Genomic DNA, 27,154 nt, shown 5'->3' with positions numbered 1-27,154 from the left:
GTACGTACAGTGCCTAGCACAATGGTCCCACAGCACAGAGTAATAAGGGTCTCAGTTGAGGGTAGTGTAATCCATGTTGATGATGATAATCAGGGATTGAAATACGGGGGGATTCGGTGAGGGGAACTGAGCCCTTCATAAGATATGAGAGTCCCTCATAAGACTCTCACCCCATGCCTTTCTAAGCCGCTCAGGTGGCAGCAGTAGCGGTGGCAGCGGCTCCTTCCAGCTGCTACTGACAGACCCCCCCCCCCAGAGTTGGAGTGTAATTCACACCTTGATGATAATAATAATTATAATAATAATTAAAAAGAAACTTTAAAACCCTTTAAAATGGACAGTCCTGTATTCTCATAAATAACAGTAAAGAGTCTTCTGCCCATGACCTGAAGGTTAGGCTGGTCATTTCCTAAATGATCAATATATTGTTTTGTGCTCTCAGTAATTTGAGATGAATAATTCTTGCCCTATCTTTAAAAATAAAATTCACTCTGCAAAACAAAATGTCCTAGGGGAAGTACACGAGAGCCAGAACCTTGGGCTCGGCTTCTTGGATGAGCTCAGGACTTGGAACACTGCACCAAGGTTGGGGTGAGCATGAAAATGCCCTGCAAAGCAGCATTCGCGGACGGTCTCTTTAAGAAACTGGAGGGGTGTGTGCCTGGGGCTTCAGGCCCTGCACAGCTCTCATTGGTCTGCAGCAGCAGGAAGTAGGAGGTGGAAAACTCAGCTTTCTGCTTGTTGTTATCTCAGCTGCAGGGTGAGGGGGGAAATGTCTGATTTGCACGATTCCCTGGGATTTTGGAGGGGGCTGAGGGGTTGCATTTTAGCAGGGGGGGGGGGGGGGCTGGGAGCTCCTTGTGCCGGATGAAAGTGCTTTGCTAGAGCCCTGGGGTCTTGCCCTGCCTGGCAGGTGTGGGTGCAATATGCTGCTGCACCATCTGGCCTGTGTGCTCTGCAGTTCCTGGGATCTGAGGGGGTGTTGCTGCAACAGCAGCAGCTGCCAAGTAACTGGCTCACAAGGCTTTCTTCTTTGCACTTTCTTGCAGCATTGCTGTTGCCATAATGGCCCAAAGGGCCTTACCGAATCCCTTTGCAGACTACGACAAGTCTCTGGCTACGGGATACTTTGACTCTTCAGGGCGGGTGAGTTGGGGGCCATAAGAGATTTAATTTGAGATTGCTGTAGTATTTCTTTCTAAACAAGTAGCTAGAGTCTGTTGGAGCTTAATTTTTCTTTCCTTCTTTTGACATGGGGTGGCACTGATTCCCAGCATGCTGCCTTTCCACACCGCTCTGCACACTGCTGACATAATTCAAAGTGTCCATGCCCATGCTGTCCATTGTATGATAGCTGTCCGACCTCATGGCTCCACTTCCTTGGGACTCTCCTGGGTTTGAGCGTGCAAAGAGGGGTTGCTGCCTTGTCTGTGCACTTCTGCCTTGTCTGTTTTTCTACAGGACAGTTTTGGGGTTGTTTTTTTTTACCTTTTATGATCCCTTATAGCAACTAAAAATTTCAATGGCTTCTGGTTTAGATGTACAAAGGCATAAGCCAGGGTAAACGCTGGTGTTTTACAGGGTCAGAAGGTAAAGGGCACATCTCAACACTAATCAGAGGTTTGAATGAAGAAGAAAAATCCAGTCCATGTAGCATGTACCGTGCCAGCAGAGGTGCGTGGTAGATAGCACATGTTGCAGACAGACTCTTGGGGGATTTTTCTTTAAAAGGATGTATAAACAGTTTAAAGAAGTTAATGCATATGGAGAGAGAACCAATTTGCAAAGCAGCTATCGATGACATTGCAAACAGGATTATGACTTCATTTTAGTCTGAGACTGAATAAATAAGAAACAAAACTTCTGATTTTCCACTGCCACTTGCTGAAGGAGTTTTAATAGGAGAGGCAGCTGCTCCAGACATGTACAGATTGGAATAATGCTGACCTTCTCTCCAAAACTAACTTTATGTGTGTTCAAGAGGTCTTAATTAAAAAAAACCCAAAAAACTGCATAGCTTCTGTGCCTACATCTTCCAGGAGATGCTTGTATATAGGTTGGAGCTAAAGTGCATTTTATTATAATCTCTGGAAAGGGGAAACGAAAGGATCCACAGTCCTTTGGCGAGAGGGGTAGTCTGAGAAGATGCCTGGGAGCTCCAAACTCTTATCAGCAACTCTGTGGCCTTGGGCACATCACTTAACCTCTCAGCTTTGGTGTGTCTATTGCTAAAATAAAGCTGCATTATGCAGGGCTGCTGCAAAACATAAGGAGCTTTGTAAAGCTCTTTGAAAGCCAGGTGTCCTGGGTAAGTGCTAAGTATTTTGCTGATACGATGCATCCAAGACCAGAGTAGTACTGTTCATTTTGGCACCTTCATGCCCACCTGTTCAGACTAGCATTTCTGAGGCATGCATCTCAGAGCCAGGGAAACATGCCCTAGCATGTAGTAGGTACAAGTTAGAGATGATCTGAGCCCTGGTAGTTTCTGCTTTGCTTTGAAAAATAAGAAGAGATTTGCAGATTCTCAGCTTCAAGGAGGCAAGACCTGGACCACCATAGGAATAATCCCAGAAGGTGCAACACATCCACTGTCTTGTCAGATGTAAGGAGCACCTTAAAAGCTCTGACCTTTTTTTTTATTTGAGGACAGTCATTGGATGGTGGTGTTTTACCTCATTTTGATGCAGTTATCACCTGAGGTTTTTATCTTGCACTCTTTCATTGAGATCTGCTTTTAGAGTCTCATCCTACTGAGTCAGTTCTGAGTCACTGCGTTCTTTTCTCTGCTTTTTCTTTTAGAAGCAAATAAAAGAGTCTTTGGCCATACATAAAACAGAACAGATCTTGGGTGTCTTAACCACATTCCCTGGAGCAAAAACAATAATCACAATTTATTGCACAAAATACTTCTCATGACAGGCTCTGGAAAATGGAATCAAACAAGCAGAACTAGTTCAGAATCTTTAAGCTCAGGGAACAGGACCTGGGAGATGTGCCCTCTTTAATGTATTAACCTAAACAACAACTAAATGTATTGCAGCCTCTAAGTTACTGCCATGGCAGATTACACAAAATATACATATGTAAAAGAGTTCACAGTGTGTGTGTGTGTGTGTGTGTGTGTGTGTGTGTGTGTGTATATTAAATAAGATATGCTAGTGGGATCTACTAAACTGCAGATTTCTTTTTCCAGCCTCTTCAATTTAGTAGTGTGTGACTGCTTATGGCATGCCATTTAATAATACGCTCTTCCAGGTCACACAGTCAACTCTATTAACTATATACATCCCCAAAAAAAGAACCCCAAAAGGCACTTGCTTTCTGCCCTCATTGTACTCTCCCGACAAGGCATATGGAAGGGATCTGTACATATACCCACAACCAGACCTGACATGAGTCATTCTGTTGCATGTGAACTCCTAACTACATTTTCCACCTTGAATGTGGAAACAAAACCCTATGCTAGGGACTGGCAATCTTCGTAAGCCGCAAGCTGGAACAACTTGGCTCCAGTGCAGTGCAGGCCAGATGGCATTGGCAACACGTCATTAGTAAAGGGGGTTTGCCCACACCCATGCTGGAACCTGAAAGCTGGGAGCTGTGGTGGCACCACTGCCCCTTTTGCCAGCTCCCCAGTTTGGACACGAATGCAGCTTCCAGCTAGAGAGAAGCTGCACTGGAGCCGGAGAGCTGGGAGATGTGCCCATGCCATCACTGCTTCTCCCCATCCCCCACTTCCAGGCTGCTGTCCAGGCACAGTTTTCATCTGGTGCGGAGTTGTACCAGGGCTGAGCAGCTGGAAGATATGTCAACACTGCTGCCACTTCTCCCTGTGCCCCCTCTTAAACTCTTCCGGTGGCAGAGTGGACACAGCTAGAAGCTGGCTAGCCCCAGCTCAGGTCCCCACTGGCTGGAAGCTGCACTGTACTGCCACCAAGATGGGAGAGTGAGAAGCAACAGCAGCGTAGGTACAGCTGGAAACTGCCCAGCCCCAGCTCAGTTTCCCACCAGCTGGAAGGAGCAGGGAGCCAAGGAGCTGGGAGAAGCGGTGACAGTGTGGGCACAGCTTCTGGCAGCCCCTGGCTGTGCAGGACCAGCACAGGTACAGGCAAAGAGAAAGCCAGGCTCCAAAGGCCAGATCCAGTGGCTCTGGCCTGCATTTGTAAGTTGCTGCCCTCTGCCTTATGCTTTTGCTTAAGATCCTTTACTCATTAATGGATTCTGTTCAAATTAAACAGAGTGCATGCATCTGTACAGTATGGTAGATATTTAAGTGTTATGATATGAAGCCATTTCCTAGGCCTGAGAAATCTTATGTTACAGGTACGTTCAGTCAACTATAGTAGTTCAAGAGTCAGTGAACTTGCTGTTGCTCTGAATGGACTGTAGTCATATTTGTGAGCATGTAACAGGATCTACAAATTAATTTATTTTTTTCCAGCCTGCTGCTTGGTTTCATTAACTTTTTTTTCCCTAGGACAAAGCAATTAAAATTTGCCTGTAGGGGAATAAATAAAATGTTACAGTTCATGTAAGAAAATACAGCTGCTTGGAAAATCATGTCCCTTGATGAATATTAGGTTTTAAAAAAATCATTACCTAGGGGTTTTTTTTAACATTACCTAGCATGTTTTTTAACAATATTAAAATACAGGGAGGCTGGCTATGAAAGGTTGAAAAGGGGAGGATCCCTGCTACATAAGATGGTGGCAAGAAGCATTTCATTAGTGGGTACTGGCTTCTGGGTGTTGCAGAGACTTCCTGGATCACAAGGATTTGACCAGAATTACCTAATAAGCTTGGCCTCCTCTCTTTGGCCAAAACTTTGAGGAAACTAGGTACCAGTTAGTTGTCTATTCAATTCAACAAGAACCAGGTCTCTAACTCCCATACATAGTAAAGCTTTGCTCTTATATAGCATTTTTCAGTCATGAATCCCAAAGTGCTTTACAACAAATAACAATCGCATTATCCTCATTATACAGATGGGAGAAACTAAAGCACAAGAGTCAGCCATTTGCTCAAGACCATTGCCAGAGATGTGGGTTTGGGGACTGTCTTAAGTCCTAGCCCAGTTTCATAGTTTCATAGTTGGTAGCGTCAGAAGGGACCTAAGTAGATCATCAAGTCCGACCCCCTGCCCTGGGCAGGAAAGGATGTTGGGTACTTAGGCCTTTTGAAAAATCCAGCTCAGAGAACAGTTCATATCCTCCTTTGCATCACAGATTTAGTAGCATAAACACACTTTATACGAAAAATCTGGCAAAATGATTCAAGTGAATCAGTAAGCAGAAAGAGGGGGAAAAAAGGATGTGTTCAGCAGCATTATACAAGTGTGCCCAAAGCCTCTTCTTAACCATGTTGCTTTTTGTTAAATTTGGTAGGGCCTGAATCCTTAAGATCGTATCTTACACTGGTGCGTATTGGAAGTAACTCCACTGATGCCAGTGGAACTGCACTGTCTGAGAGGAAGATCGAGCCTATCACACTGCACTGCCACTTACAATGCCAGCCATTAAGATCTTCATGCAGGTGGCTTTCAATCACGGGTATAGCACCTCACAAACAGAGGGAGTAAATTAAAACGCCTCACTCTCCCTTGCATTTTCATCCCTTTAAGAGACAGTAAATCTGACTAGTCAACCAGAACTGTGGAGTCATGCAAGCAGGCTGGAGCTCAGTGGTGGTCCTTTCTGGAGTGTTGGCCTCTGAACTTAGCCACTGGGCAAGATGGTTACAGGCACTAAACCCAGGTGGCACACTGGGGCTGTGGCAGGAAGGCCTTCCTGAAATAAGTGGTTTATATTCCAGTTAGCCCTTCCTAGATATAGCAGCAGCTAGCTGAACATGGAAAACAGCATTTCTGGCTGTGCTTGATCTCGGAGACGCCCAGGCCCCCCAATGTAAACCCTTCATTCCTCCAGGCACATTCAATGATTGAATGAGTCCTCACCCAATCTGTTTGCTGATATTTACTTATTTATGTTATTTGTTTGCTATCCACAGCTGACTCCTGAGTTCACTCAGCGTCTGAACAACAAGATCAGGGAGCTGCTCCAGCAGATGGAGAGAGGCCTGAAATCTGCCGACCCCAGGGACTGCACTGCGTATACTGGCTGGGCAGGTAGGGCAATGCAGCAACAAGGACATTTGAACTAGCCATCTGTTCAAAACAGAGCAAGGCTGTTTGTAAGCTGCCTTCTAGGTTAGGCTGAATCAGATGCTGAATTCTCTTTAAAAAAAAAATAGGAAGCTTTTAATGACAAAGAAGTGTTGTTTCTAACTGATACAAGCCATGACACCTTGCAGCAGGAGACATCATCTGATTCCATGGGCAACTGGTGCCTCCTGGCTCTGGGGGAGCACCAGCTGCTGATCGCCAATGGGGAGGTGCCCCAGCAACCAGAAGTGGCAGCAATCCACAAGTGCTGCTGGCGCTTGCAGCCAGTCACTAAATGGGGAAGGGTGAGCAGGGGACAGCAAACCGAAAGTGCCACTGGCACTTCTCAGGGGAGCACCAGCCAGTACTCCCCAGCCGGCAAGGGCCAATTTTAGGGGGGGGGGGCACATGCCCCCCAGTGCCTCCCCTAAACATCGCCTATGTCTGATTCCTCTCACCATTCCTCCTGGTTTCTGGCAGCTGAATTCAGGTTGCAGACACAAGGCTTGTGTGGCATTGAGCTACAATGCTGGGTATGCTCTTGATCCATTCTGCTGAATTACTGGACCACTGTAGGTGATTCCTCCAGTTTAGACTGTACCATATATGGGCCAGCATACTAAAGCTTCCATTTCTACAGTCCACAGCTGTGTCCCCTATAAATACACTATATTCTGTCTATAGCAGGAAAAGTTAGGTAGGTAAAGCAGGCAGGAATTAGCTTACATTGGTGAAATTCCAACTGCCTTTGGGAGGAAGCCAAGAGTAGCCATAAGAAGCTTTGTATAAGCTTTGACTACAGCAATGAAGTGATGAGTAAAGCAAAGGGTAAAATTTCCACCAATTTTATTTGGAAAGGAATTGCTTCAAAGAGTTTCTTCCATCCCTGTTACCATCCCCTCTCCCCCCCAACCCATGGCCATTCCTTTTAGCTACAGAACCTCCTTGCCTGGCCTAACAGGATTCGAATTTAGGATAAGCCTATGAATGGTTTCTTGCAGGTCACAGCCAGAGAAACAGAGTATGCAGATATTACTCTGTATACATTTCCCCCTTCTAATCCTAGCTGTATTAATTTATTCAATGTAGTTTCCAGAGAGAAAATTAATTGAGCCAAGGCAGCAGCTTTTCCTCTTAATTGCTTATGTAGAAAAGGCTTGTTGAGTATCTTCTCATGTAAATCATCACCCAGCAGTCTGAAATCAATCGGCACTCTAGTGGCTGCTAATAAAAGATATTTGAAATGAATAGCCATGGTGCTCTCAGTGAAAATTCTCTCTTTAAAGTGTTGTACACTTGAGCATACTACATTATGCCTAGTAATACATGGCATATGCTGGCATTTGATTTGCGATGTGCTCTCTGTCCATAGCACTTTCCATAGATTCTTTCAGGAATCTGATCCACTGACCTCCAGGGAAGTCCCATGCCAAGACATTTTAAGAGGAGGAGGGTCTTCAATATTTTTACCGTTTCTAAGAGAATTTTAAAATTTGCTGGTACTCAATGTCAAGTCCATCCAGATTAATGAACAGGAGGACCCTTGGAATACATTCTTAAATTCTATTCCAATATTTTCCACCATCCCCAGAGATCAGGGCACTGCACAAAAACACAATATTGGTTTATAGATGGAGATCAACTAAATACTATTTTATATATAAAGCACAAGCTTTTGTGCACCCAAAGTCACTGCATTGTGAAATTGGGTTCATAAAACTTTGTGCTTTACATATGTATCTTTGTTGTCTTATAAAGATGCGTATCTACCCTGCTTTTTGACTGACTTCAGACTAAGAGGCCTCACCACCGCTCTGTAGATGTGGATGTTACAGTTTCAGTTAGAAGTTTCTTAACCAGGTTAGCTAAGATGGTACAATACACTGTGTAGACAGTTAAATTGAAAGCCTGACTTATATCTGCTTAATTTGCATTGGTACGTTGCTACTAGCCTAAGGTGAACTGCTGTGAGCCAACCAATAAATTGATTCAGATCCCTGCGTGGACCTTGAATTGTAGTACTTTCAAAACAGATTTTAATTAACCCATTGCACTGCCCACTGGACTAGGCTGTCTCTCCCTGCCTAGGGGCGTAAGCTGTAAATTGAAATGGAACAGGGAAAACTGGCCTTAAGAGATTTGCAGCTTGTGTCCTATACAGAAATGGTCAGCTCCTCTGTGTATGCCAAGAAAAGCTCATAAAAGGGACATCAGGTCCTTGCAGAACAGGGAGATGATAGTGCAGAAATTCACGATCCTTGCAAATGCATGTGTTTCAAGATGTTAGGCAATGTTTTAGAAAACGAGGTTAAGTTACTGCAGCCCCAGGACAGTAGTAATTTACATACTGACCTTTCCAAGCTATTATTATGGTTTTCAAGGAGTTATTTACTCTCCAGCTCAGAAAATATACGTGCTGGTTTGTCTTGCCAATTTATCATATGCTTCTTAGATGCCTGAGGGACTCTGAGCTCTTCTGAAACAAACAACATGTAGAGAGCCATGTGTCCTCTTGATGAAGTATATAGTTAGTAGGATAAGCTGGTGAGCTGGGTATGGAAAGAAGCTGTATTGTGTGCTACCAGGCAGTGAGTCTTCCCATAAATAGTGGCTTGGGATTTTGTATCAAACACAGAAGTGCTTCTGTAGTTACTAGTAGGTTTGGAGTATTGTTGTAGGCATGATGGTCTAGAAAATAAGCGAGAAGCAAGAGACCTGAAGAATGGCACTTTTTGCCTGAAAGCTTGTTTAACATCTCCCAACTATACAGTTGGTCTGATAAAAGATATAAAAAAGACCCTTGCTTCTCTGTAGTAACTAACATTTGAAACTTTCTGGCAGCGAGGGAGTAGAGAAGTACATGATTTGGAGAACGTGAGGGGGGGCACATGATTTGGAGAAAGGCTGACCACCAAGATGATCCTTGTAGGCTCTGAAATAGTGCATGGATAATGATGTGGGCTTTCATAAGGTAGAAAGTGATTGGATTTGAGTGTCAAAGACTAGTTTTGTTGACTAACCAGGTAACGGAGGGAAGAGTCAAGTATTTCTGTATAACTAGCTTTGACTGGGGATAGAAAGCTAGACTCAAAGGGTATTGGGTGCCGAAGTCCAAAAGTTAGATCGTTAGAACTGCTTGTAGGCTGTGGCCTAAGCCTGGAGACACCTAACATTTTCACCAGCAGAGTTCCCCAGGCAGTCAAGTCCTGAGGCCATTGAATTCCTGGGTGCTTAAAGCCTGGCAGCATTCACAAACCAGGAGCCGCCCTATGTTGCCCTTATCAGTTTTTATGTTAACTGGTCCAAAATGGAGAGGAAGATAAAAAGGCATGGCTGGGAATGCTCTCAGTCTTAACAAAATGCAGGATGCTCAGGTTACAGTAATGTAGGTGATGCGACTCCCCAGTGATTTAGTGCGATATTGCTCGCTCCACTCTCCAGTTGAGGAACTGAGGCACAGCAAAATTTAGAGTGGGTGATGACGGCACAGGTAGGCTTCCCTGCTATAGCTTTAATGTAACTTAAACTTAGGCAGAGGCTAGCAATCAGGGCACGTAACCAGCCTCCCCAGCAGGCCAGTGCAGCCTTGCACAAAAGTCTGCATTACCACATTAGAACTGCTGTTGCTACTGAAGCTGGCTAAATTAAAACTAGTGCCCGCCCACCTGTTTGGGCTACAGTCATGCTTCCCGTCTGCGGTGCAGATGCGCTCTCAGGGCTGCATACAAGAAAGGACAATTTTTCTATTTTATATTCGAGATCTAGTGGATTAAATACAGACACAGGCCAAGGAGCAGAACCTTTCATTCCCTGTTCCCAGCTGAGTACTCTGACCACTACCTTACAGTTAGGCTCCTCCTTGAACCCTCTGTGTCCACGAGTCCTGAATTCTCTGCACATGTGCATACTTTCAACCAAAGGGGTGGGGAGTGCTCTCCACATAGTTTAGCCTCTATCCTGGTGTTTCAGGTACTCTCTTGTGAGGTATTAGTTTAACTCAGAATGAGAATGGCACTGAACCCAGACTTCCCATTCCTGGGGCAGTAAAGTAACCCATGGGCTATTATATAAAGATAGGTGCCATCACTTTCTTTTAAAAAGAAAAGGGCCACCTGGCAGATCAGGACCTCCAGAATCTGACCCTTTATGTTCCTCCACTATTTTAGCTGTAAGACACAGAAGTGGGCTGAGGTGCTTAAGTTTGTTTCTATTCCATTTTGCTTGAGTGTCTAAAAAGCAGCTCATACAAAAATGGGAGGCGGGGAGGTTGGGGGATCCTTCTCCTCACTGCTTTTCTGGTACTCTGTTGTAAGGGTCGGGTGATGGTGCAGTAGAAATAAACAGATTTTCAGGAATTTCAAGCAGGGTGGACAAGGATCGTGCGTAAGACACCTAAGTCCGGGTAGACGACTAACAGAAGAGAACCTAACCCCTAGTTTCTAGATCTCGGCAGGCTTTGTTAGGCACTTCAGGTCAGGTCTGGATATTCCTAGAATTGTGCCTGTCTAAACAGCTCATCCCCTCTGGAAATCTGAAGTGAAATAAGGAGGAACTAGTGAGTGTAAAGACCCCCTAAGCCTGGGCTTTTGGGGCATTTTTACACGTGGTGTGGAACATGGTGCCAGGCACTTTAAGTAGTGAGCTGTGCTAATTAAAAGCGTCCACACATCACGTGCATCAGTGTGAAACAATGGCAGCAGGGTGCTTTGAACCAAAGCTCATCAGACGTGTTTTATTTCAAAGCGCCCCGCCGCCATTTTTTTAGTGCTGATATACGTGACATGGAAGGCTGCTGGAGCACGTCAGTTTTCGTGCTCCCACAGACTTAATTAATTGAGTCTGCTCCCACGCTCTTTCCAGCACATCAGAGCAGGCTCCACGTACATGTATAGGAGCCCTTTAGTTTCAACTTGTGTGCAAAACTGTTTCAGCCTAAGTGGCCTGCCCAAGGTCACACAAGGACTCAGTGGCACAGCAGGGAAATAAACCTGGGTTTCCTAAACCTAGATAAACACCCTGACCCCCAAGCTGTCCTTCACTACCACCACAGCATATTTTTTGACTCAGTTAACATGTGCCATTGTACTAGTTCAGTGAAACTACCCCGTTGAGATAACAGATGCATAGATTTGTTGGAAACTGATCACTCCTGCAAATCCAGGAAAGGGGAGAGGACATAGAAACATATGGGCTACAGATGAAGGAAAAAGAGGATCTTATCGTACATATTTTCTCTGTGTAAAAATAGTAATTCTGTACTTGGGTCTCTCAGCTGACAAACCCAGCTATGAGAGATCCAGATGCTATTCTTTCTTGCCTATCAACAACTCACTTGTTAAATTCCAGTCAGTTATATCCCTATGACCCTGGGAGTTACTGGGAACCCATTTTGGTCTACAGAACGCTTGTTCCTGACAGCTTAACTCTTGAAACATAGGTTGCCTTGCAACGCTGGCTGTAAGAAAACGTACATGATCACACTTCATATTAAGGGTACATTCATAAAGGGTGAATCAATGGTTAATAGATGTTATAAGCACATTGCAGACATATGTTTCATAGATGGTTATAAATACATTGCTGTAGCCAATTATATGCTATAGTTATAAACAACTAAATGTCCTGTTCCACTCTTTATCAGTCTATGATGATTAGCCATTTCTTAAAACATCTAATCATATATTACCCCATATAAACTATAATTGGAATACTATGGGGTGTGATTTCAAAAGTTTTAACAAATGGAGACCAATCAGAAACAAAAGTATGGATCTTTCTCTATGTCCTATTAGAATCATTTTTGGAGTAGGCCCATGCTGTAAAGGTATTATCTCTACCTACTCAGGGGAGAGTTTTTTCCATTACGTCCAGTATGCCTTAGATCACTTCATGTGAGCAATGCTGAACATACAAGAAAATTCTTTCAAAGTTTAGTTACCTGTAACTTTATTTTTACTGCCTTTATATGAAGGTCTACTTCTATATCCTGATCAAAACGGTGCTCAACTGACTTCCACCTTCATGGTGAAGCTGAAATGGCTGTTTTCCCCTTCACTCCAGCATGCATGGTAACGCTCTCATGTTGTGCTATACACCCTGCAAACACTTTGAAAATATTAACTAACCCTACAGTGACCTTTCCTCAAGCCCCCTGCCACAGGATACCTGTTACCTATCGGAGACAAGCAAGCAGGTTGAATTTTCTTTCCATTTAAATTTCATGAATTTTTTTCAGCCCTGGGTGTTTGCCAGCCATGGCAAGTGCAAAGTTGGAACTGAACAGGCAGCAGGCAGTCCAGGATACCCATTAAGGGATGAGCCTGATTGTCTTTGGAGTGTTGCTCTGAAAAAACTGAACAACCCTCTAGTAAAAATTTTGGTTAAGAGTGCTCTTTCATAAGCTTTTTTTGAAAACCAGTCAGTTTTAGTAATAATAGACTGCACTTTTCGGCTAGCACATAGCAAATATCTTTATCTTCATTTTACAAATGGAGAAACTGAGTTAAGTAACTTATTCAGTATCACCTAAAAGGCCAGTAGCAGAGCTGGGTTGCAGTTTGTATTCAGTGAACCTCAGTATATACATTCAGAGTCATTCCCTTAGAATGACCTCAGTATATAAATTCAGAGTCAGTCCTAGTCTCTTAAAGAGAAATTGACCTGTTTCTGCATCCAACATGTCCTTTACTTTCTGAGCTGGACCAGGCTGCGGCAGTCCATTGCCTCCCCCTGCCACTGCCCTTGCCCACGACCTGCAGCAGCCCGCCCCAAGTGCCTGGCGCCACCGCAAGCAGGCAGCGAGTGACAGGTGTTTCACCTCTGTCCCGCACCATGGTTCACTTCACCGCTGCTGGTAGAGGGAGGGGGGCAGGGAGCTGCACTGCAGCTGCACCCTGCCTGCAAACTGCAGCCCCTGCACGGGGCAGGAGGCGGAGGGTACTGCCCCCTGCCCCATGTGGCCGCTCCAGCCCAGGCTGTGCTGCCTCAGCAGGAGGCAGCAGTGAGTCAGGCTCTGTAACTAGCTCCCCCTCCCCACAGCCAGGTCACATCCCCACGCCCTGCCCCATCTCTGCGGCCAACTGGCCACTCCTCGGATGGACTCCTCCCAGGGCACTGTGTCAGTGCCCATGCCACTGCTTCCTGCAATTGGGGGGATGACCCCCCCCCTTCCCCTCAGGTTACTGGTGTCTGGCTGCTGCAGCCCCAGTGCATGAGTGGTGCCTATTGGTGCCTGAACCACCCCTCCCTGCAGTGGGGGGATTAAACCCCCACTTCCCTTCAGGCTACTGGGGCCTGGCCCCACCCCTGCTCCTGCCGCCAGCCAGTGAGTGAGCAGGGGTGGGGGACCCCTAATAGGGGCTGCTTCCTCCCTCCCCCTCCAGGCAGACTCCAGGTGTGGTCCCTGCAGGCCATGGTGCAAGTTTAAACCCCTCCCCAATCGTACTCAGGCCTGCCTGGGCCTGGCCATGCCCCTTCCCTCAGCTTAGTTGGCCTCCAGCCGAGGGCTTGCTCTCGCACCCTCCCGGCTTCTGGTCTGAGCCACTGCAGACCTGTGCTTGCATTTCCGGAGTCAAAAGTGAATGTCTGTTCACTTGCAAATTGGTGCAATCTACGCAGGTTAGACTAACCTGCAACGATTGAATCAATTCAGGATCCAGCTTTTTGAATGTCTGTCTTTAGTCGTAGTGATCAAAAACAAATTCACTTCTCATGGTATGTTTGTGATCTTTATGAAACAAGTTCATTTCAGTTCAGTTCCTAGAATCCTGCAATACCATAGTCTCACTGGGGTCCTTATTGGCAGCCTCATCAGAGACCAAGACTGAGCCGATACTAAAACCATGAACTTCTTGCCCTAACTTCCTTTTACATAGGTTTATTGTTGCTGCTCTTGGTGCTGTCCCTCAAACACAAGAGATCATCTGTGTTGTAAACTGCCTTCCTCCTCCTCCACAAGTTTTGAGTTCAGTGGGTAAATAATGTTTTCGCCTTCCTAATGATTTAACTTTTCCTTGTCCACTCACTAACAAGCATGGATGAAATTGTATTCTTTGAGCCTTTCTGGCAGTATATTTTTAAGGGATTCAGCATGGTTGCTAAAGCAAGGGTCATAAGCGCTGGTTGTCTTGGGCAGCCATGCAAAGTGTACCTCACTGTCAACTATGTGCATTTAGAAAACATCTCCCCCACCAGAAAAAGCCCTGCCAAAATAAAACATTCTCTACAAACATTTGTACCCTGGAAAAAGGAGGGAAGAAATGCTACATGTGATATACTAGTCACATTGCTCAATGCATTCTCAAAGGTGCCAGACAAAACTATGAAAGTGAGATACTAAGAGAATCTATGTAAAAGAACTAAACCAGAGAATCCTGTGCTCTGGCAGGTCATATATTGCCATCTGTGCAGGAACTCTGTGTGCAGGTACAGGGTTGTATGATATAGCTACCTGTGTTCAGAGCAATTCAACTGTATATGGGGCAGGAAGGGTGCAAGGATAGAAAAGGCTGTGATTCATTCCAATATCCACCCCCTCTGGTTGTCACATAACATGTATGTAGTGCTTGAGGCACATTGCAGATATTAAACCAACCTCTTAAACATTATGCCAGTTCCAGAGATTAAGCGTTCTTTTCCTAGAGAACTGCGAAGCGACTTGCCTGAACCCACAGTTTGCATGACAGTATTCGGATTGTGAGGCAGCACTACCCAACTCCCAGCCCCGTGTTTTCCATCCACATCATGCTGCATCTAAAATACCATATTTACGTGAATTCAAGATGATCCTGAAGGTAAGACGACCCCCAGTAATTAGATTCTACACATGGAAAATTTGTTATAATTTTCCATGTACAGAATGTAATCACTGGAGGGACATCTTAAGTTCATTTCCACCAATGCTGCAGCAGGGAAATTGGGAGCAGGCAGTGGAGGGCAGGCAGTGGTTGGGAGTCAAGCAGCTTAATCTGTGTCACCTGTCTTCCCCTCCATTTCTGCCCCTTACATAGCCGTGGGCCCCGTACCCCTGCTCCCCCCCACCCTTGTTCCCACCACCCCTGGCTTACACTTGTTCCACTCTGACAGGTTCTAGCCCGATCCAGTCAAGGGCATAGAGCATGGCCCCAGCCTGGCCTGGTAGCCTTGGCGGCAGCATGGCAGCTCTGACCCCAGCTCCAGGACCTGACCAGAGCTGCCACTGCTATCAAAGCAGAGCAAGGGTAAATAGCAGGGGAAGGCAGAGAGGAGGAGACAGCAACAGATGTGGCTCTAGCCTCTGGCGGCCAAAGCCACAGCAGCTGCATGCCCCACCCACGGCCTCATATGCAAATCCAAGATAAGGGGCTTTTTTTTCCCCTCCCATGTCAAATGGGAAAGAAAGTCTTGTCATGGATTAGAGTAAATACAGTATTAAGCAGATTGACTTTTATTAGTAAATGTTTAGGATTGTGAATCCAAAAAAGCTGACAAAGCCGGTAGGGAAATACATAGCGCCCGAGCAAGGGACTAACAATAGAAGGATGGGGGTGAGGAGGGGAATGCAGCTGGGTTACAGGAGATACAATGTTAGCCAACTAAACCCTAGGGGGAGGGGGGAAGGGTACATGTAATGGCTTCACTTTTTAAAGATCGTTTCTTGTCTATTACCAGCAAATGTATCCGTCCTAGTATATATGTCTTCCCATGCAAATTATCGTAGTGACAGTTCTAGGATGTAGATTTTAGATCCAATTCTAGTGACTCTTGGTTTTAGAGAAACTGCTGCATGATTTGGGGAGGCATGATTTGGCCAAGGTGCCTTGGCCACCAGAAATGCCGCTGCTGCCACCATGCTGCCAGAGCACATGCATGTTCATGCACTTCTCAAGATGTGGTGGAAATTTTTTTAGTGTAGATGGAGCCTAACTGTGGCTTGAAGCCTTTGGAGACGTTGCAAAAAAAGTTTAAATTAAGGAACTGATTTGGTGTTTTGGGAGGGAATGAGACTTGCCAAAAGAAAAAGTAAATGGTAGGAGAGGAAGAAGTGGGAGAAAGCGATGGAATGAAAACAAAATGACAAGACTTCATCCCTTTTTATTTTTCTACATTTCAGTTCATAGGATGTGACTTGCATAAATAAAAAGAGTAGTGAGAACACAATGGTATTAGAAGCTCCTTAGAAGGTAAAAAGTTAAACATTAAAACAACTCTAGATTCTGAGTTTTTGAAATGTGTATCAAATCTGTTAAAAACCTAGATGCTGTGGTAGGTGCTAACTAAATCATGGAGAGTCACTTGACATTTGCTAGGCAGGATACAAGGGCTTCCCTTTAAAAAGAGCTTCATGTCCTGTCCTTACAAACTTGAGCAATGGTTCTATACATCTGAGCTTCTCTCTATGGAAATACTAGCTCTGAACTGCTCAGAGAGAGGACAAGGTTATTAACTTCGGCAGGAAATGGAAATTTGTCCTTAATATACATGTGAAATTGAATTGTCTGTAGCACGAAGCTTTGGAGATTACCCATGCAAAATGAGAAAATGATCTAAATTTAAAATTGTCCCCAGTACAGTGGAAAGTAATTTTGAAGGCTGCCTTTTTTTTTTTTTCTTACTGCATCGAAATCTGAAGAGATTGGCTCTATTAATTTAGGCTTAAATACAGGACCTGTGTCTTCTTAGAAATGGTTAATGAGATGGAAAGTGAACTGTACAGGGCAAAATGAGATTTTCTGGAAATGATACAGGCCGCTAGCTTCTCTGATACATATTCTTTGAGGATGCCCCGAGACCATGGATCCATTTGAAGACGCCTTCCAACTAGCCAGTTTTTAGAAGGGAGGCTCTATCTAGTGTGACAGACCTTTTGAATAAGGACATGCTGATGACTCCTCAATTATGTATAACAGGCTTCAAGAGCAGGATGAGAGAGGGGCAGATCAGGGCTCAAAGCAAAAATCACTGACACAGCTTTTTAGCAGCAGCATTGTTTATGTGGCTGGGTGCCTCCTTTGAAAGATCTAGCGGAGGAAGAATGCATTTGCGCAGGTTTTGAATAGCTTTTTATGTTTCAGACAAGGGCTGCACTAAGGAATAGCTTTGGAGAAGCAAAAGGAGGCGGGGAGGGAGAAACTCTTTGTTTACAGTACTTGCTCTTGAAGCAGCTGATTCTCTGCCGGGATTGAAATAAATATCCATTCTCAAAGAATCCTTCCCTTTCCTCTGAGGGTCCAGACTACTGCAGAGCATGTCAGCTTAGTGATCACCAAGACATGCGAGGGGATCATAATCACCTTGTCATTCCCATATTCTTTGATGAGACGGGGCAAAACAAGGTGTCCTGGTAAAGATAAAAGGATGACAACATGGTAAAGGCTAGAGAGCTGCTTTAACTGCAAATATCATCTTGTCCATCAAAGACACTTTTAGGAAGGGTAGATTTGTACCTTATGGACTAAATTAGAGAGAGAGATTTGTTGTTACCATTTGGGAGGTGGTCTGTTTAGCCATAAATGAAGGAATATTAATGCCTCAGATGAGATGAGGGGTAAATCTGGGTGTTCACTGTTTTGTCCTCCATCATACACAGTTTGGAAATTTTATATTTTAAATAGAGCTGCAGAGGTATGCAGCATATAGGGAGGAGGACAGAACACGCAGCCCAGGGCTGAACCCATTTACTCCTTTGCAGGCATCGCCTTACTTTACCTACACCTGTATGATGTGTACGGAGACCCTTCCTACCTCCAGGTGGCACAGGAGTATGTGAAGAAGAGCCTGAGCTGTCTCACAAAGCGCTCCATCACCTTCTTGTGTGGGGATGCAGGGCCTCTGGCAATTGGTGCTGTAGTGTATCTCAAGTTGCAACATGAGAAGCAAGCAGAAGACTGCATCACACGGTAACGTTTGATGGTTTGTCTTTGCCCAAGTGATCTGAATGTTTTTGCTCTAGGATTCAATGCTAGCTCAGACATATGCCAGCCTTCTACCAGGTTATACAGCCTCATACTAGCCCCTTTTAGCCTTGTTAGAGTCTGCAGTGATGCTTTACTTGAAGGAGAAAATTCAGCATTTAGACAAGAAATATAAAACAGAATTTTCATGTCATAGAGAAATGGCAATCATTAAAGACATAAATGAAGCCTGGCTGACTGCCCATTTGTTACAGCCTATATACTGGGATGGTGGGCAGAATAGCTATTATCATTGAGCCGGTATTGCCACTGCAGTCAAATAGGGGGGAATGGATAAGAGAATCGCACTTGCTTTTTCAGTTTTCATCATTTAAAAATGAGGACTAATTTCTTGAGGAAACAAAATCCTTAAGCCAGTTCTTTAGTTGATTTAAAAATGGACAAAAATATTGGAAACATATAGTTATCATTTTTCCCTTATTTTGAAATTCAAAAACACTTTACTAGGGACATGATGCTACTAAAGAGTTGCTGACTTTAAGTTGCTTTGTTTATCTTTCTTAATAGTGTTTTCAGTTGTATTATTCGTGATTGCATGTGCTCACAAGCAGCAAGGTAAGCATCCAGTGGAAAAATATCATTTAGTAAAGGTAGGCAGTAATGTTTTATGGTAGGTTTCAAGGGTAGATCCTCTAGAAGGAGTTTTAAAATGCTGAAAAAAATATCTCAGCAGTTTCCATTGAAAGGTAACCAGCAAAAAAGCACAACTCTTACCAGCTTCAGAAGTATGAGCAGAACAGCCTGAGCAAACTGGCTGAAAGGGCTATGCAGCTCTCCATCAATTAAAAATCAAGGGATTCAGATCAACCAAAAAAGTTTATCAGAGTTCTTAGTCATTTGTATTTGTAATTAATATTTACTGCTTTTTTGTATTAATTTATTGCTGCTAAAATATGCAGGTTTGACCATTCTGGTGAGACGGCCCCTTGTTTATGCCTGATATACACGTGTGGTTTTAACAATCTTGCATTGGTTAACATGGTATCAGATTGACTTGCTATTGTGAATACTACTCTTTTCAATCTATGATGTATAGTGTTGGAGGGAATCGAACCCCAAATTGAAGAAGCCTCCCTTCCCCCCCCCCCCCCCAATCCTGCTTACAGAAGTGGAAAAAAAATGGCACTTTAAGCTTGGCGCACCCCCGCACCAAGCACAGCAGATGTTCAAAAGAAGCATCGTGTTAGTTGGACCTGGCTCACCCAACATTTGTATAGATCGGGCATTTCATCAGGGTTTTTTGGCAGTTATCTAATAGCTGAATAGCTGATTGAATAGCCAAAAAGCCCTGCTGAAGTGCCCAATCTATACAGAGGGTGCAGAGCTGGGTCGAACTAATACACTGCTTTTTTCGGTAAAGGACTGTTTTTGCTTTGTTTTTTTCATGTCTGTCAGCGCCTTATTCCTTAACTGTCCCTTAACCTGTTCCCTTTTCCAGACTAGCTCAGTTTTATGGAAGAGTGGAAATTCAGTTTAATTCTGCAGTGCCATCTAATGGCTTACAGAGGACAATGCCTGGAATTGTGTTACTTTGAAGTAGAAGCAGAAAAGAGAAAATGGGGCATTCGTGAAGCAATGGTTAGGTTGTTCTGTCTCTACTGCTTGCTGCTAATTACTTAGCTCTGACCAACCTGCCATTTAAGTTAGGAAAATGACTTTCTGCCAGAAATATTTCCAGTTAACAAAACACAGAATGGGTTTTGGATTTCTTTTTGAGCTCCAAAAGCATTTGCCAAGTTCTGGAGTACAAAGCAGGGAAGGCTCTTTGCTTCTGATTTGGCGAACAATGGCAATTGCTGTGACTGGTCCTGTTTTTCTCCTTGTATGTTTGAGTACAGTATTCCTGCAAAGTCTGAAGAGATGTGTATCAGAAGAGCACTCCCTGCCTTCCCTCTCCCTCTGCCTTTTTAGGAGGGCTGCTAGCTTTCCTAAATGAACTCATAACCAATAAATGTGTGTGTTACCCTCCTGAGAGGCTTGAATGTTTCAAGGCAGCCCATTTTCCAGGAGCTTATGAAAACCTGGTCTATGCTCTTAGGGACTGCAATCCAGATTTTTTCCTGTTATCTTCTAGTAATTCAGGAGGTCAAGTATTTATTTTTAGTGCCGTTGACATACAAAATCTTGTCTCCTGATGCATCTGCACGCTTTCATTTCATCCAGACCTTATTGATTTTTCAGCAGTTGCAATAGTGGATTAATTTAAGAGCAGTGCTTCTAATTCTCAAGCATCTTCACTACCTGCCTTGTGCTAGGGAAGAGTATTGAGGGTATAGTTAGTGCTGCCAGGCGTCAGGCATCTCACATCACACATGCACATATGGTAGCCTTGCTATGCTTGACTGTATTGCTACGGGCTTCTCTCATTTACTCTGCAGTTCAGCTTCCCAGATGCTAACAGAATTTGTTCTGCAGGCTCTCTTTCTTCTCCCCTCACTATGCCAGCTGGTGGAAGCAGCAACTACAGCAGTAGCACACAGGGAGAAAACACTGGTCTACTTGCTCAAGGCGCCCTCCCTCAACAACAAAACTAGCCTGCACCCCCAATCCCTCTGCCCATGGCCTACCACTTATCCATCCTTTATTCACACTCATCTGTCTGAAGCACCCAATCTCTGTCCCTTAGACCCTGTCATCTTCATCACCAAACCCAGTGTTGGGCTCTTCCTGGAATCCATCCTAGCTCTTCCCAGGCACTCCTTTCTTCCCATACCAGGCTCCAGCTACTTCACCTACCTCCCTAAAAATAGCATCATTTTGGGGTCCGAGGAGGGCTCTTGACTCTGGGGGACTGGTGGGAGGTAGGGGCCTGCCAACCATATTTGTTCTGTATGCTCTGGAGATGTTAGAAATCAAGGTCTTGCTCTCATCTGGGAGGAGAATCCCACAAGAAGCAGCACAGCACTTAGCAGAGCAGATGTACTCTGAGGAGATGGAGGGAGTGTTCCTCTAGACCCTTTGCCTTTAAAATATCTCCCATTATCTTGAGTCCAGCACCAAGGGGAAGCTCCCTTACACTCAATTTCAGACCCCAGCACCCGCCATCTGATTCCAGGGGGCTGCTTCTTCCTTCTAAAACAAATTGTTCCGCCTAAGAGCAAGTACTGACAATGTACCTTTGTATTTTGCTCACATTGCTTGTGGCCCAGAAACCCAGAACATGCAACTCCTCAGAAGTGTTAGCTCCTTTGTCTTGTACCTGCCAGAGCGGCAGCAGGAGGGACTGGAAGAAGCAGCCTTGAAGAAACCCTGTGTTCATGCTTTTATGAAAGTGAGGGTATTCGGAAGGCCACTCTCTCAGGGAGGAGGGAAAAACCTACTCTCCCTTCTGCATCCTGCTTACTGCTCTGACAGGGAAGGACAGCTCACCTTGTTGGAAGAGGCAAAGCAGAGAGTAATTTGCATCATGAGTGATTGGGCTGCAAAGCACTGTTAAGAGCCGTCAGTCATTGTTAGCACTGCAGAAGTATCACTGACTTGCAACCTGCTAATAGTCTGAAAAATGACACCAGAACTTTTCAGACTCTATCAGGCTCCTGGCTCTGTGTCCCTGAGCGAAAGTCTCATGCAGCCCACACAGTAGCTCACTGCTGTTCTAGACTGATCCAGTGAGTAGAATTGGTTAACCCAGATGGATGATGGATAGCAGGCCACTTCTTCTGTTCCCCATAGAGGTTATCAGAGGTAGGAAACCTCTGGCATGGGTGCCAGAGTGTGGCACTCAAAGGCATTTTGCTTGGCATGTGTGCCTCAGGGCGAATGTCAGGCAAGGTGCCAGGGCTGCACTGCCACAACAAGGATCAGACCCCTCGTGGCTTCTCCCCACCCACCCACCCCGGCACTCCAACCTCTTACAAGTCCAGGTTGCAGGTGTTTTTGGCACTCTGCCAAAAAACATTGCTGACCTCTGAAACAGGTGTTCTGCAACCACCCCTTTCCCACTGGTCTATTTCTCTCTTATTTCTTCCATTTCTTTCCTCACCGAGGGTGAGGCCAAGGCCATTTTGGAACAGCAAAGGAAAGCTAGTTTATGTTTATGGTTAGGACTTTTGAATGTAAGGGTGGGATATGCAAAAGCTCTTGGACTTGGCTTAACTCTTTCCCTTTTTAAGTTGATGGTAATACTCCCACGGACTGCCACAGTAGAAGGGTTAGGTTGATGGGTTTTGCCTTTGAAGATGCTGCTTGTAGAGCAGAAGCCAGATTTCTGAAGGCATTACTACACTCTGTCAGGGGTTTTCTCATGTGAGTTTTCCTTTCCAGTTTGCTGCATCTACACAAACTTGACGCACGAGTGCCTGATGAACTGCTGTATGGGCGCATAGGATACCTCTATGCACTGGTCTTTGTGAACAAGCATTTTGGAGAGGAAAAGATCCCTCAGAGCCACATTCAACAGGTACCATGTGACCACTCCAATGAAGTTTTAATTAGCCTCCTGAACCTTTATTTGTATTCTGTCTATCCCCCTCCAGCACATCCTTGGGAGGGTAAAAACAGATGCCACTCTAAATAACCCTGGTGTGTCTGAAAGCTACACCATGGTGATCTAGCTGCTCCTGGAAGTGCCTTTCATCCAGAGAAATACTGTACTAAATGCCCTTCTTAATCTATTTAAGTCTGTACAGAGTTAAAGAACTCTCTGTTCTACTCCCCCTTCCACAGCCTGGACTACATGCAGAATAACAAAATAGTTTTGCTTTCTGAGCCTCCATGTACTGGCTCTGAGCTATCTCAGGGCAGTACTTACTCGCATCTGATTTTGCCCTCAGGTCTCCGAAGCAGTTGTGGCATCTGGTGAGAACCTGGCCAAAAGGAGGAACTTCACAGCAAAGAGCCCACTGATGTATGAGTGGTACCAGGAATATTACATAGGGGCAGCCCATGGCCTGGCAGGAATTTATTATTATCTCATGCAGGTGAGAGATTCCTGGAGGGAAAAATCCTTGCCAGCTGTTTCACCTCTGCTAATGCTCTTCAGTTAGAACTTGGGACACCTAGCAGATTTCTGATTGGCTCTTGGTGATGTCATAGTCATGTCAGTCCTGCTGTTCTGTCTGGCGGGTTCACTCATTTGTTTGATTATGAATCCCATTTCAAAATACTCCTAAAATGGTCTGGTCTGGGTGCTTCTAGGGCAGGGGATGGCAACCTATAGTGCATGGGCTGGATCCAGTTTGCCAAATGATTTCATCCACCCACAAAGCCCAGAAATTGGTGCCATCTGAGCAGCAGGGAGAGTCTGCTGCTTTCAGTGGCAGCCAGGTCACATGCGATAGCAGTAATTTGGCACCAGGGAGAAGCAGTGGCATCTGGGTCAGAAAGACCTGCTTCTCCTCAGACCAAACTGCATTATTTCAGGCCGTAGCTCTGAAAGGGTAGCCAACCCCCATTCTAGGGGATTATTACACTCTGAAGTGTTTAGTCATCTACTGTACCTATCCAGACCTGACTACATTGCCCCAGAAATGCACTGTGTCTTGTACCAGACCTAGTTCTGCAAAGTACTGAGCATCTTCAGGTCCCACTGAAGTTTATGGCTTACATGAAGTGGACTTCTCTCACCCTAGTATATGCCTTGCATCTTTAGTCAGTGTTTCTGTGGAACTGGAGGATTTGCTGATCCTTTTAAAGTGAAACCCCCTGCAGCAAACACCTGGTGAAAGAGATTAAATTGCGGTGAAAGTGCAGAGAAAATGCCTACGGTTCCAAATCAGAGCTTGGATCCGAACATTAAAAGTGGGATTTTCCAAAGCAATTACTGTGGGCCTACTTCCACTCCCACCAGAGCCTTTGATAACCCACCCTATTGGTGTCAACAGGAGCAGAGTGAGGTGAATGCAAGTTGCTTTTGAAAATACAACTGTACATACTGGATATATTCCTAGTGATAAATTATTATCACCATCACCATCCCACCTCATGGGTATGTTTATAGTGTGAGGGAGTCTTCTCAGAGCTTGACTAATGCCAACAATTTGGAGGTCATATGATAACATCTCCTCTTTGAACAATATTTTTTTTTACCCCTGACATTTAGCTGTCAGTTTTCAGCAACTCGTTGTGTAGATCTGGCACTTAAAGGAAGGCAGGCAAGTGGAGTGGGAATGAGGTACAGAAATAGGAGCACCTTTATGTTCTCTGACCTCTGACTCTTTCTGTATGACTGAACCATTTTCCCTTCTCTGAAAAGAGAATAATGATCTTCTCCCACAAATAATTGTGAGAATTAGATTAACATTTAAGCTCTTTAAAAGTCTAAGAAAGAGCAATATTACCGTAATATTTTCCAAATGATAATAATTAAAGCTAAACAGTGCAAATAATTAAAACAGCTACCTAAGCAACCTTCAGTGCCCACTCTAGTCTGGCTTCATTGAGGTGCTGTACTGTGCAGGACAGGGATTTGGGGCTTTCATGCAAAAAAGGTGGTCACTTCCCTTTTAAAGTTTCAAGCAGCAGCTGGTCTACAAGTAATGAAGGAAGAGGCAGCCAAGCATAATGCACCAAAAGTCTGAAGGGAAGTGTATCAAGGAGGGTACAAAGAAGGACGTCTGACTCTACAGTTCTTTATCTCTGGTAGTTTTACGGCACAAATATTGATTTTTAATTTTCAGGTTATGAATTTGGGAATGTTTCAATTCTTAGCTTCAGATGCTCATTCTTAGGGTCTCAGAGCTGCCAAGTGAATACAGAAACTATATTTAATACCTTGGCCAGTACAGTGTAATTAGGAGAGGACACTGGGGACTCACTCCTGCTTCCATTGAGGTCTGGGGTGAAATGGCTCCCTTGTTTTTACCTTTGAAGCTGTTTGTACAATCATAAGAGCTGTAATCCTACAGTTGGGCTGGTACAGCAGCTCAAGATATGGCTGTGGTGTGCTACCTGGGTGACTCTTAATTTGGTAGATCTCAGTGTCTGAAAGGCATTCATGTTGTTCACCCTAAATTTTCTTTGCCTGGATTTCATTCCTGTACTCCTAGTCAGACACCTCACAGACTTCTTTCAGTAATTCTTAATCTTCAGATTTGCCATATAGGTTTTCTTCTTGCCTCTGAAAGGCCCAAAGACACCCTGATTTTGTTCCTCTTGCTGGAGGGTTAGATGTGCCAGGCAGTGTTGCTGCAGAGAGAGATGCATTGGAGTCTGACAAGAAGTGAGTCCTTACCAGAAGCACTAATCAGCTACTGTTCTCCAGACCAAGCTTTGTAGAGGCATCAAAACCAAGATACAAGCTAAAATGTTACAGCTGAAGCTGCAGGAAAAAATCTGCTTCACCAGACTCTAGACCTTTGATGCACAAAATGCTTCTGCCGCCTGAGCTGACACTGCAGGTTGGATAAGGGAATAGCATAGCTGTTTCTACTTTTACAGTTTCTCTCTCTCTCTCTCTCTCAGTCTGGTCTTGGTGTGAGCCAAGTGAAGTTACACAACACTGTCAAGCCCAGCATGGATTATGTTTGCCAGCTGAAGTTCCCTTCAGGCAATTACCCACCTTGTATCGATGACACCAGAGACCTGCTTGTCCACTGGTGCCACGGAGCACCTGGTGTGATCTACATGCTTGCACAGGCCTATAAGGTACAGGACAACCCTAGAAGCATCCAACATGGAACTTGATCTGTAAAATACTTCTACTTGGCAATGCCCTACTCTAACAGGGGACGTAATATGAGAATGAAATTGCCGTTGCCACATGCCCACACCAACTAAAATGGAAATTAGACTTTAAAAAATGACTTCTGAAAACGTCCCAGTCACATACTCTGAGTACAGGGCACTCCTGTTGCTCAAGGAGTCAGCCATGTGTTTTATTCGGTGGCAGATGACTAATGGTGACAGCTAGTTGAGAGTTAAATAATGGACATGCTGCTCCATTCATCACATTAAAAATCTTTGAAAGTAGAAGGCAAAGTCACAGCACCATTACTTAAGTAGGAGAGGAGATAATTAGCCAGGGAGCATGGGCCTGCTTCCGCCCCAGCATGGATAATGGCAGGGCTGAGCGGCTAATTGCAGCAAAATGGAACCTCTCTTGTCTTCACAGGTGTTTGGTGACCAGCAATACCTGAATGATGCCCTTCAGTGTGCAGAAGTGATCTGGCAGTTTGGATTGCTGAAGAAAGGGTATGGGCTCTGCCATGGGACAGCTGGCAATGCCTATGCCTTTCTGACACTATACAACCTCACTCAGAACATGAAATACCTGTACAGGGCCTGCAAGGTAAGTATCTGGATCAGCAATACAGAGAGATGTTGGGTCATATTAAAACTAAATACCATACTTGTTGAGCAGTGACATTGTAGGTGTGATCATCCATGGATATAAAAGAACTGAGGTCATATAGTACCTTTCCTTGGGCCACCATAGTAGTTGGGAGAGATCAGAGAAGCTTTCTGGCTTCAGGCAGCCTTTTATCCAGTCTGAGGAGGAAGCAGCGGTAGTCTGAGCTGAACAGGAATTTTTACAACTTTTAACTTTGTACAGCTCAGTTTTTTTAAGTTATCCTATAAAAAATCATGGGAATATCTCCTGCTAAAGAGAAGAACCTGTCAGCATGGTGTCGGTTATAACTAGCATTCTGAAGAAGATTCCCATGAGGAGATGACTTTCTTCTGCACTCTGTGTGATTGCTCTTAACATTGTAATCTTCTTTTTCGCCTGGCAGAGAGGCAGCTAGCACTATTACAAACTCATCTCACTTAACCAGCATGGTCCTTAAACAGAGTTCAGTCACTGTCCTTTACCAGCAGCACAAGGAGTAGCAATGTGATAGAGATACTTGTTGACCCTTCTTTAAGGGAAGCGTATATCATGGAGATCAGAGCATAGTGAGGGGTGTTTTTTTAAGCTTACTATCACATCTGGTAGAGAGTCTGGAATCAGTATTTGTCCTTCCATAGTTTGCAGAGTGGTGTTTGAGCTATGGGCAGCATGGATGCCGGACTCCAGACACACCCTTCTCTCTCTTTGAAGGTAATCTCTATCCTGTCTCTGTTTAGTATTTTACTCTGAATATACTCTGAATCTTGAATC

General features: G+C 44.6%; 1 protein-coding gene across 1 annotated transcript in view; it reads left to right on the top strand.

The window, feature by feature from the left end:
- The first annotated feature begins 692 nt into the window (after positions 1–692).
- The window catches only part of LANCL1 (LanC like glutathione S-transferase 1), a 30,204-nt gene continuing 3,742 nt past the window's right edge, over positions 693–27,154 (top strand). Inside the window, exons 1-9 of the mRNA XM_006276651.4 lie at positions 693–760; positions 1,050–1,146; positions 6,010–6,127; positions 17,832–18,039; positions 22,378–22,513; positions 22,887–23,033; positions 25,516–25,698; positions 26,165–26,341; positions 27,022–27,094. Of these exons, the coding sequence (XP_006276713.1) occupies positions 1,066–1,146; positions 6,010–6,127; positions 17,832–18,039; positions 22,378–22,513; positions 22,887–23,033; positions 25,516–25,698; positions 26,165–26,341; positions 27,022–27,094 (1,123 nt within the window). The 5' untranslated portion in view covers positions 693–760; positions 1,050–1,065. The remainder of the gene's footprint in view (positions 761–1,049; positions 1,147–6,009; positions 6,128–17,831; positions 18,040–22,377; positions 22,514–22,886; positions 23,034–25,515; positions 25,699–26,164; positions 26,342–27,021; positions 27,095–27,154) is intronic.

This window comes from Alligator mississippiensis, chromosome 4, assembly GCF_030867095.1.
Source record: "Alligator mississippiensis isolate rAllMis1 chromosome 4, rAllMis1, whole genome shotgun sequence".
Classification (NCBI taxonomy): domain Eukaryota; kingdom Metazoa; phylum Chordata; order Crocodylia; family Alligatoridae; genus Alligator; species Alligator mississippiensis.
This window is presented reverse-complemented; position numbering and strand designations above follow the sequence as displayed.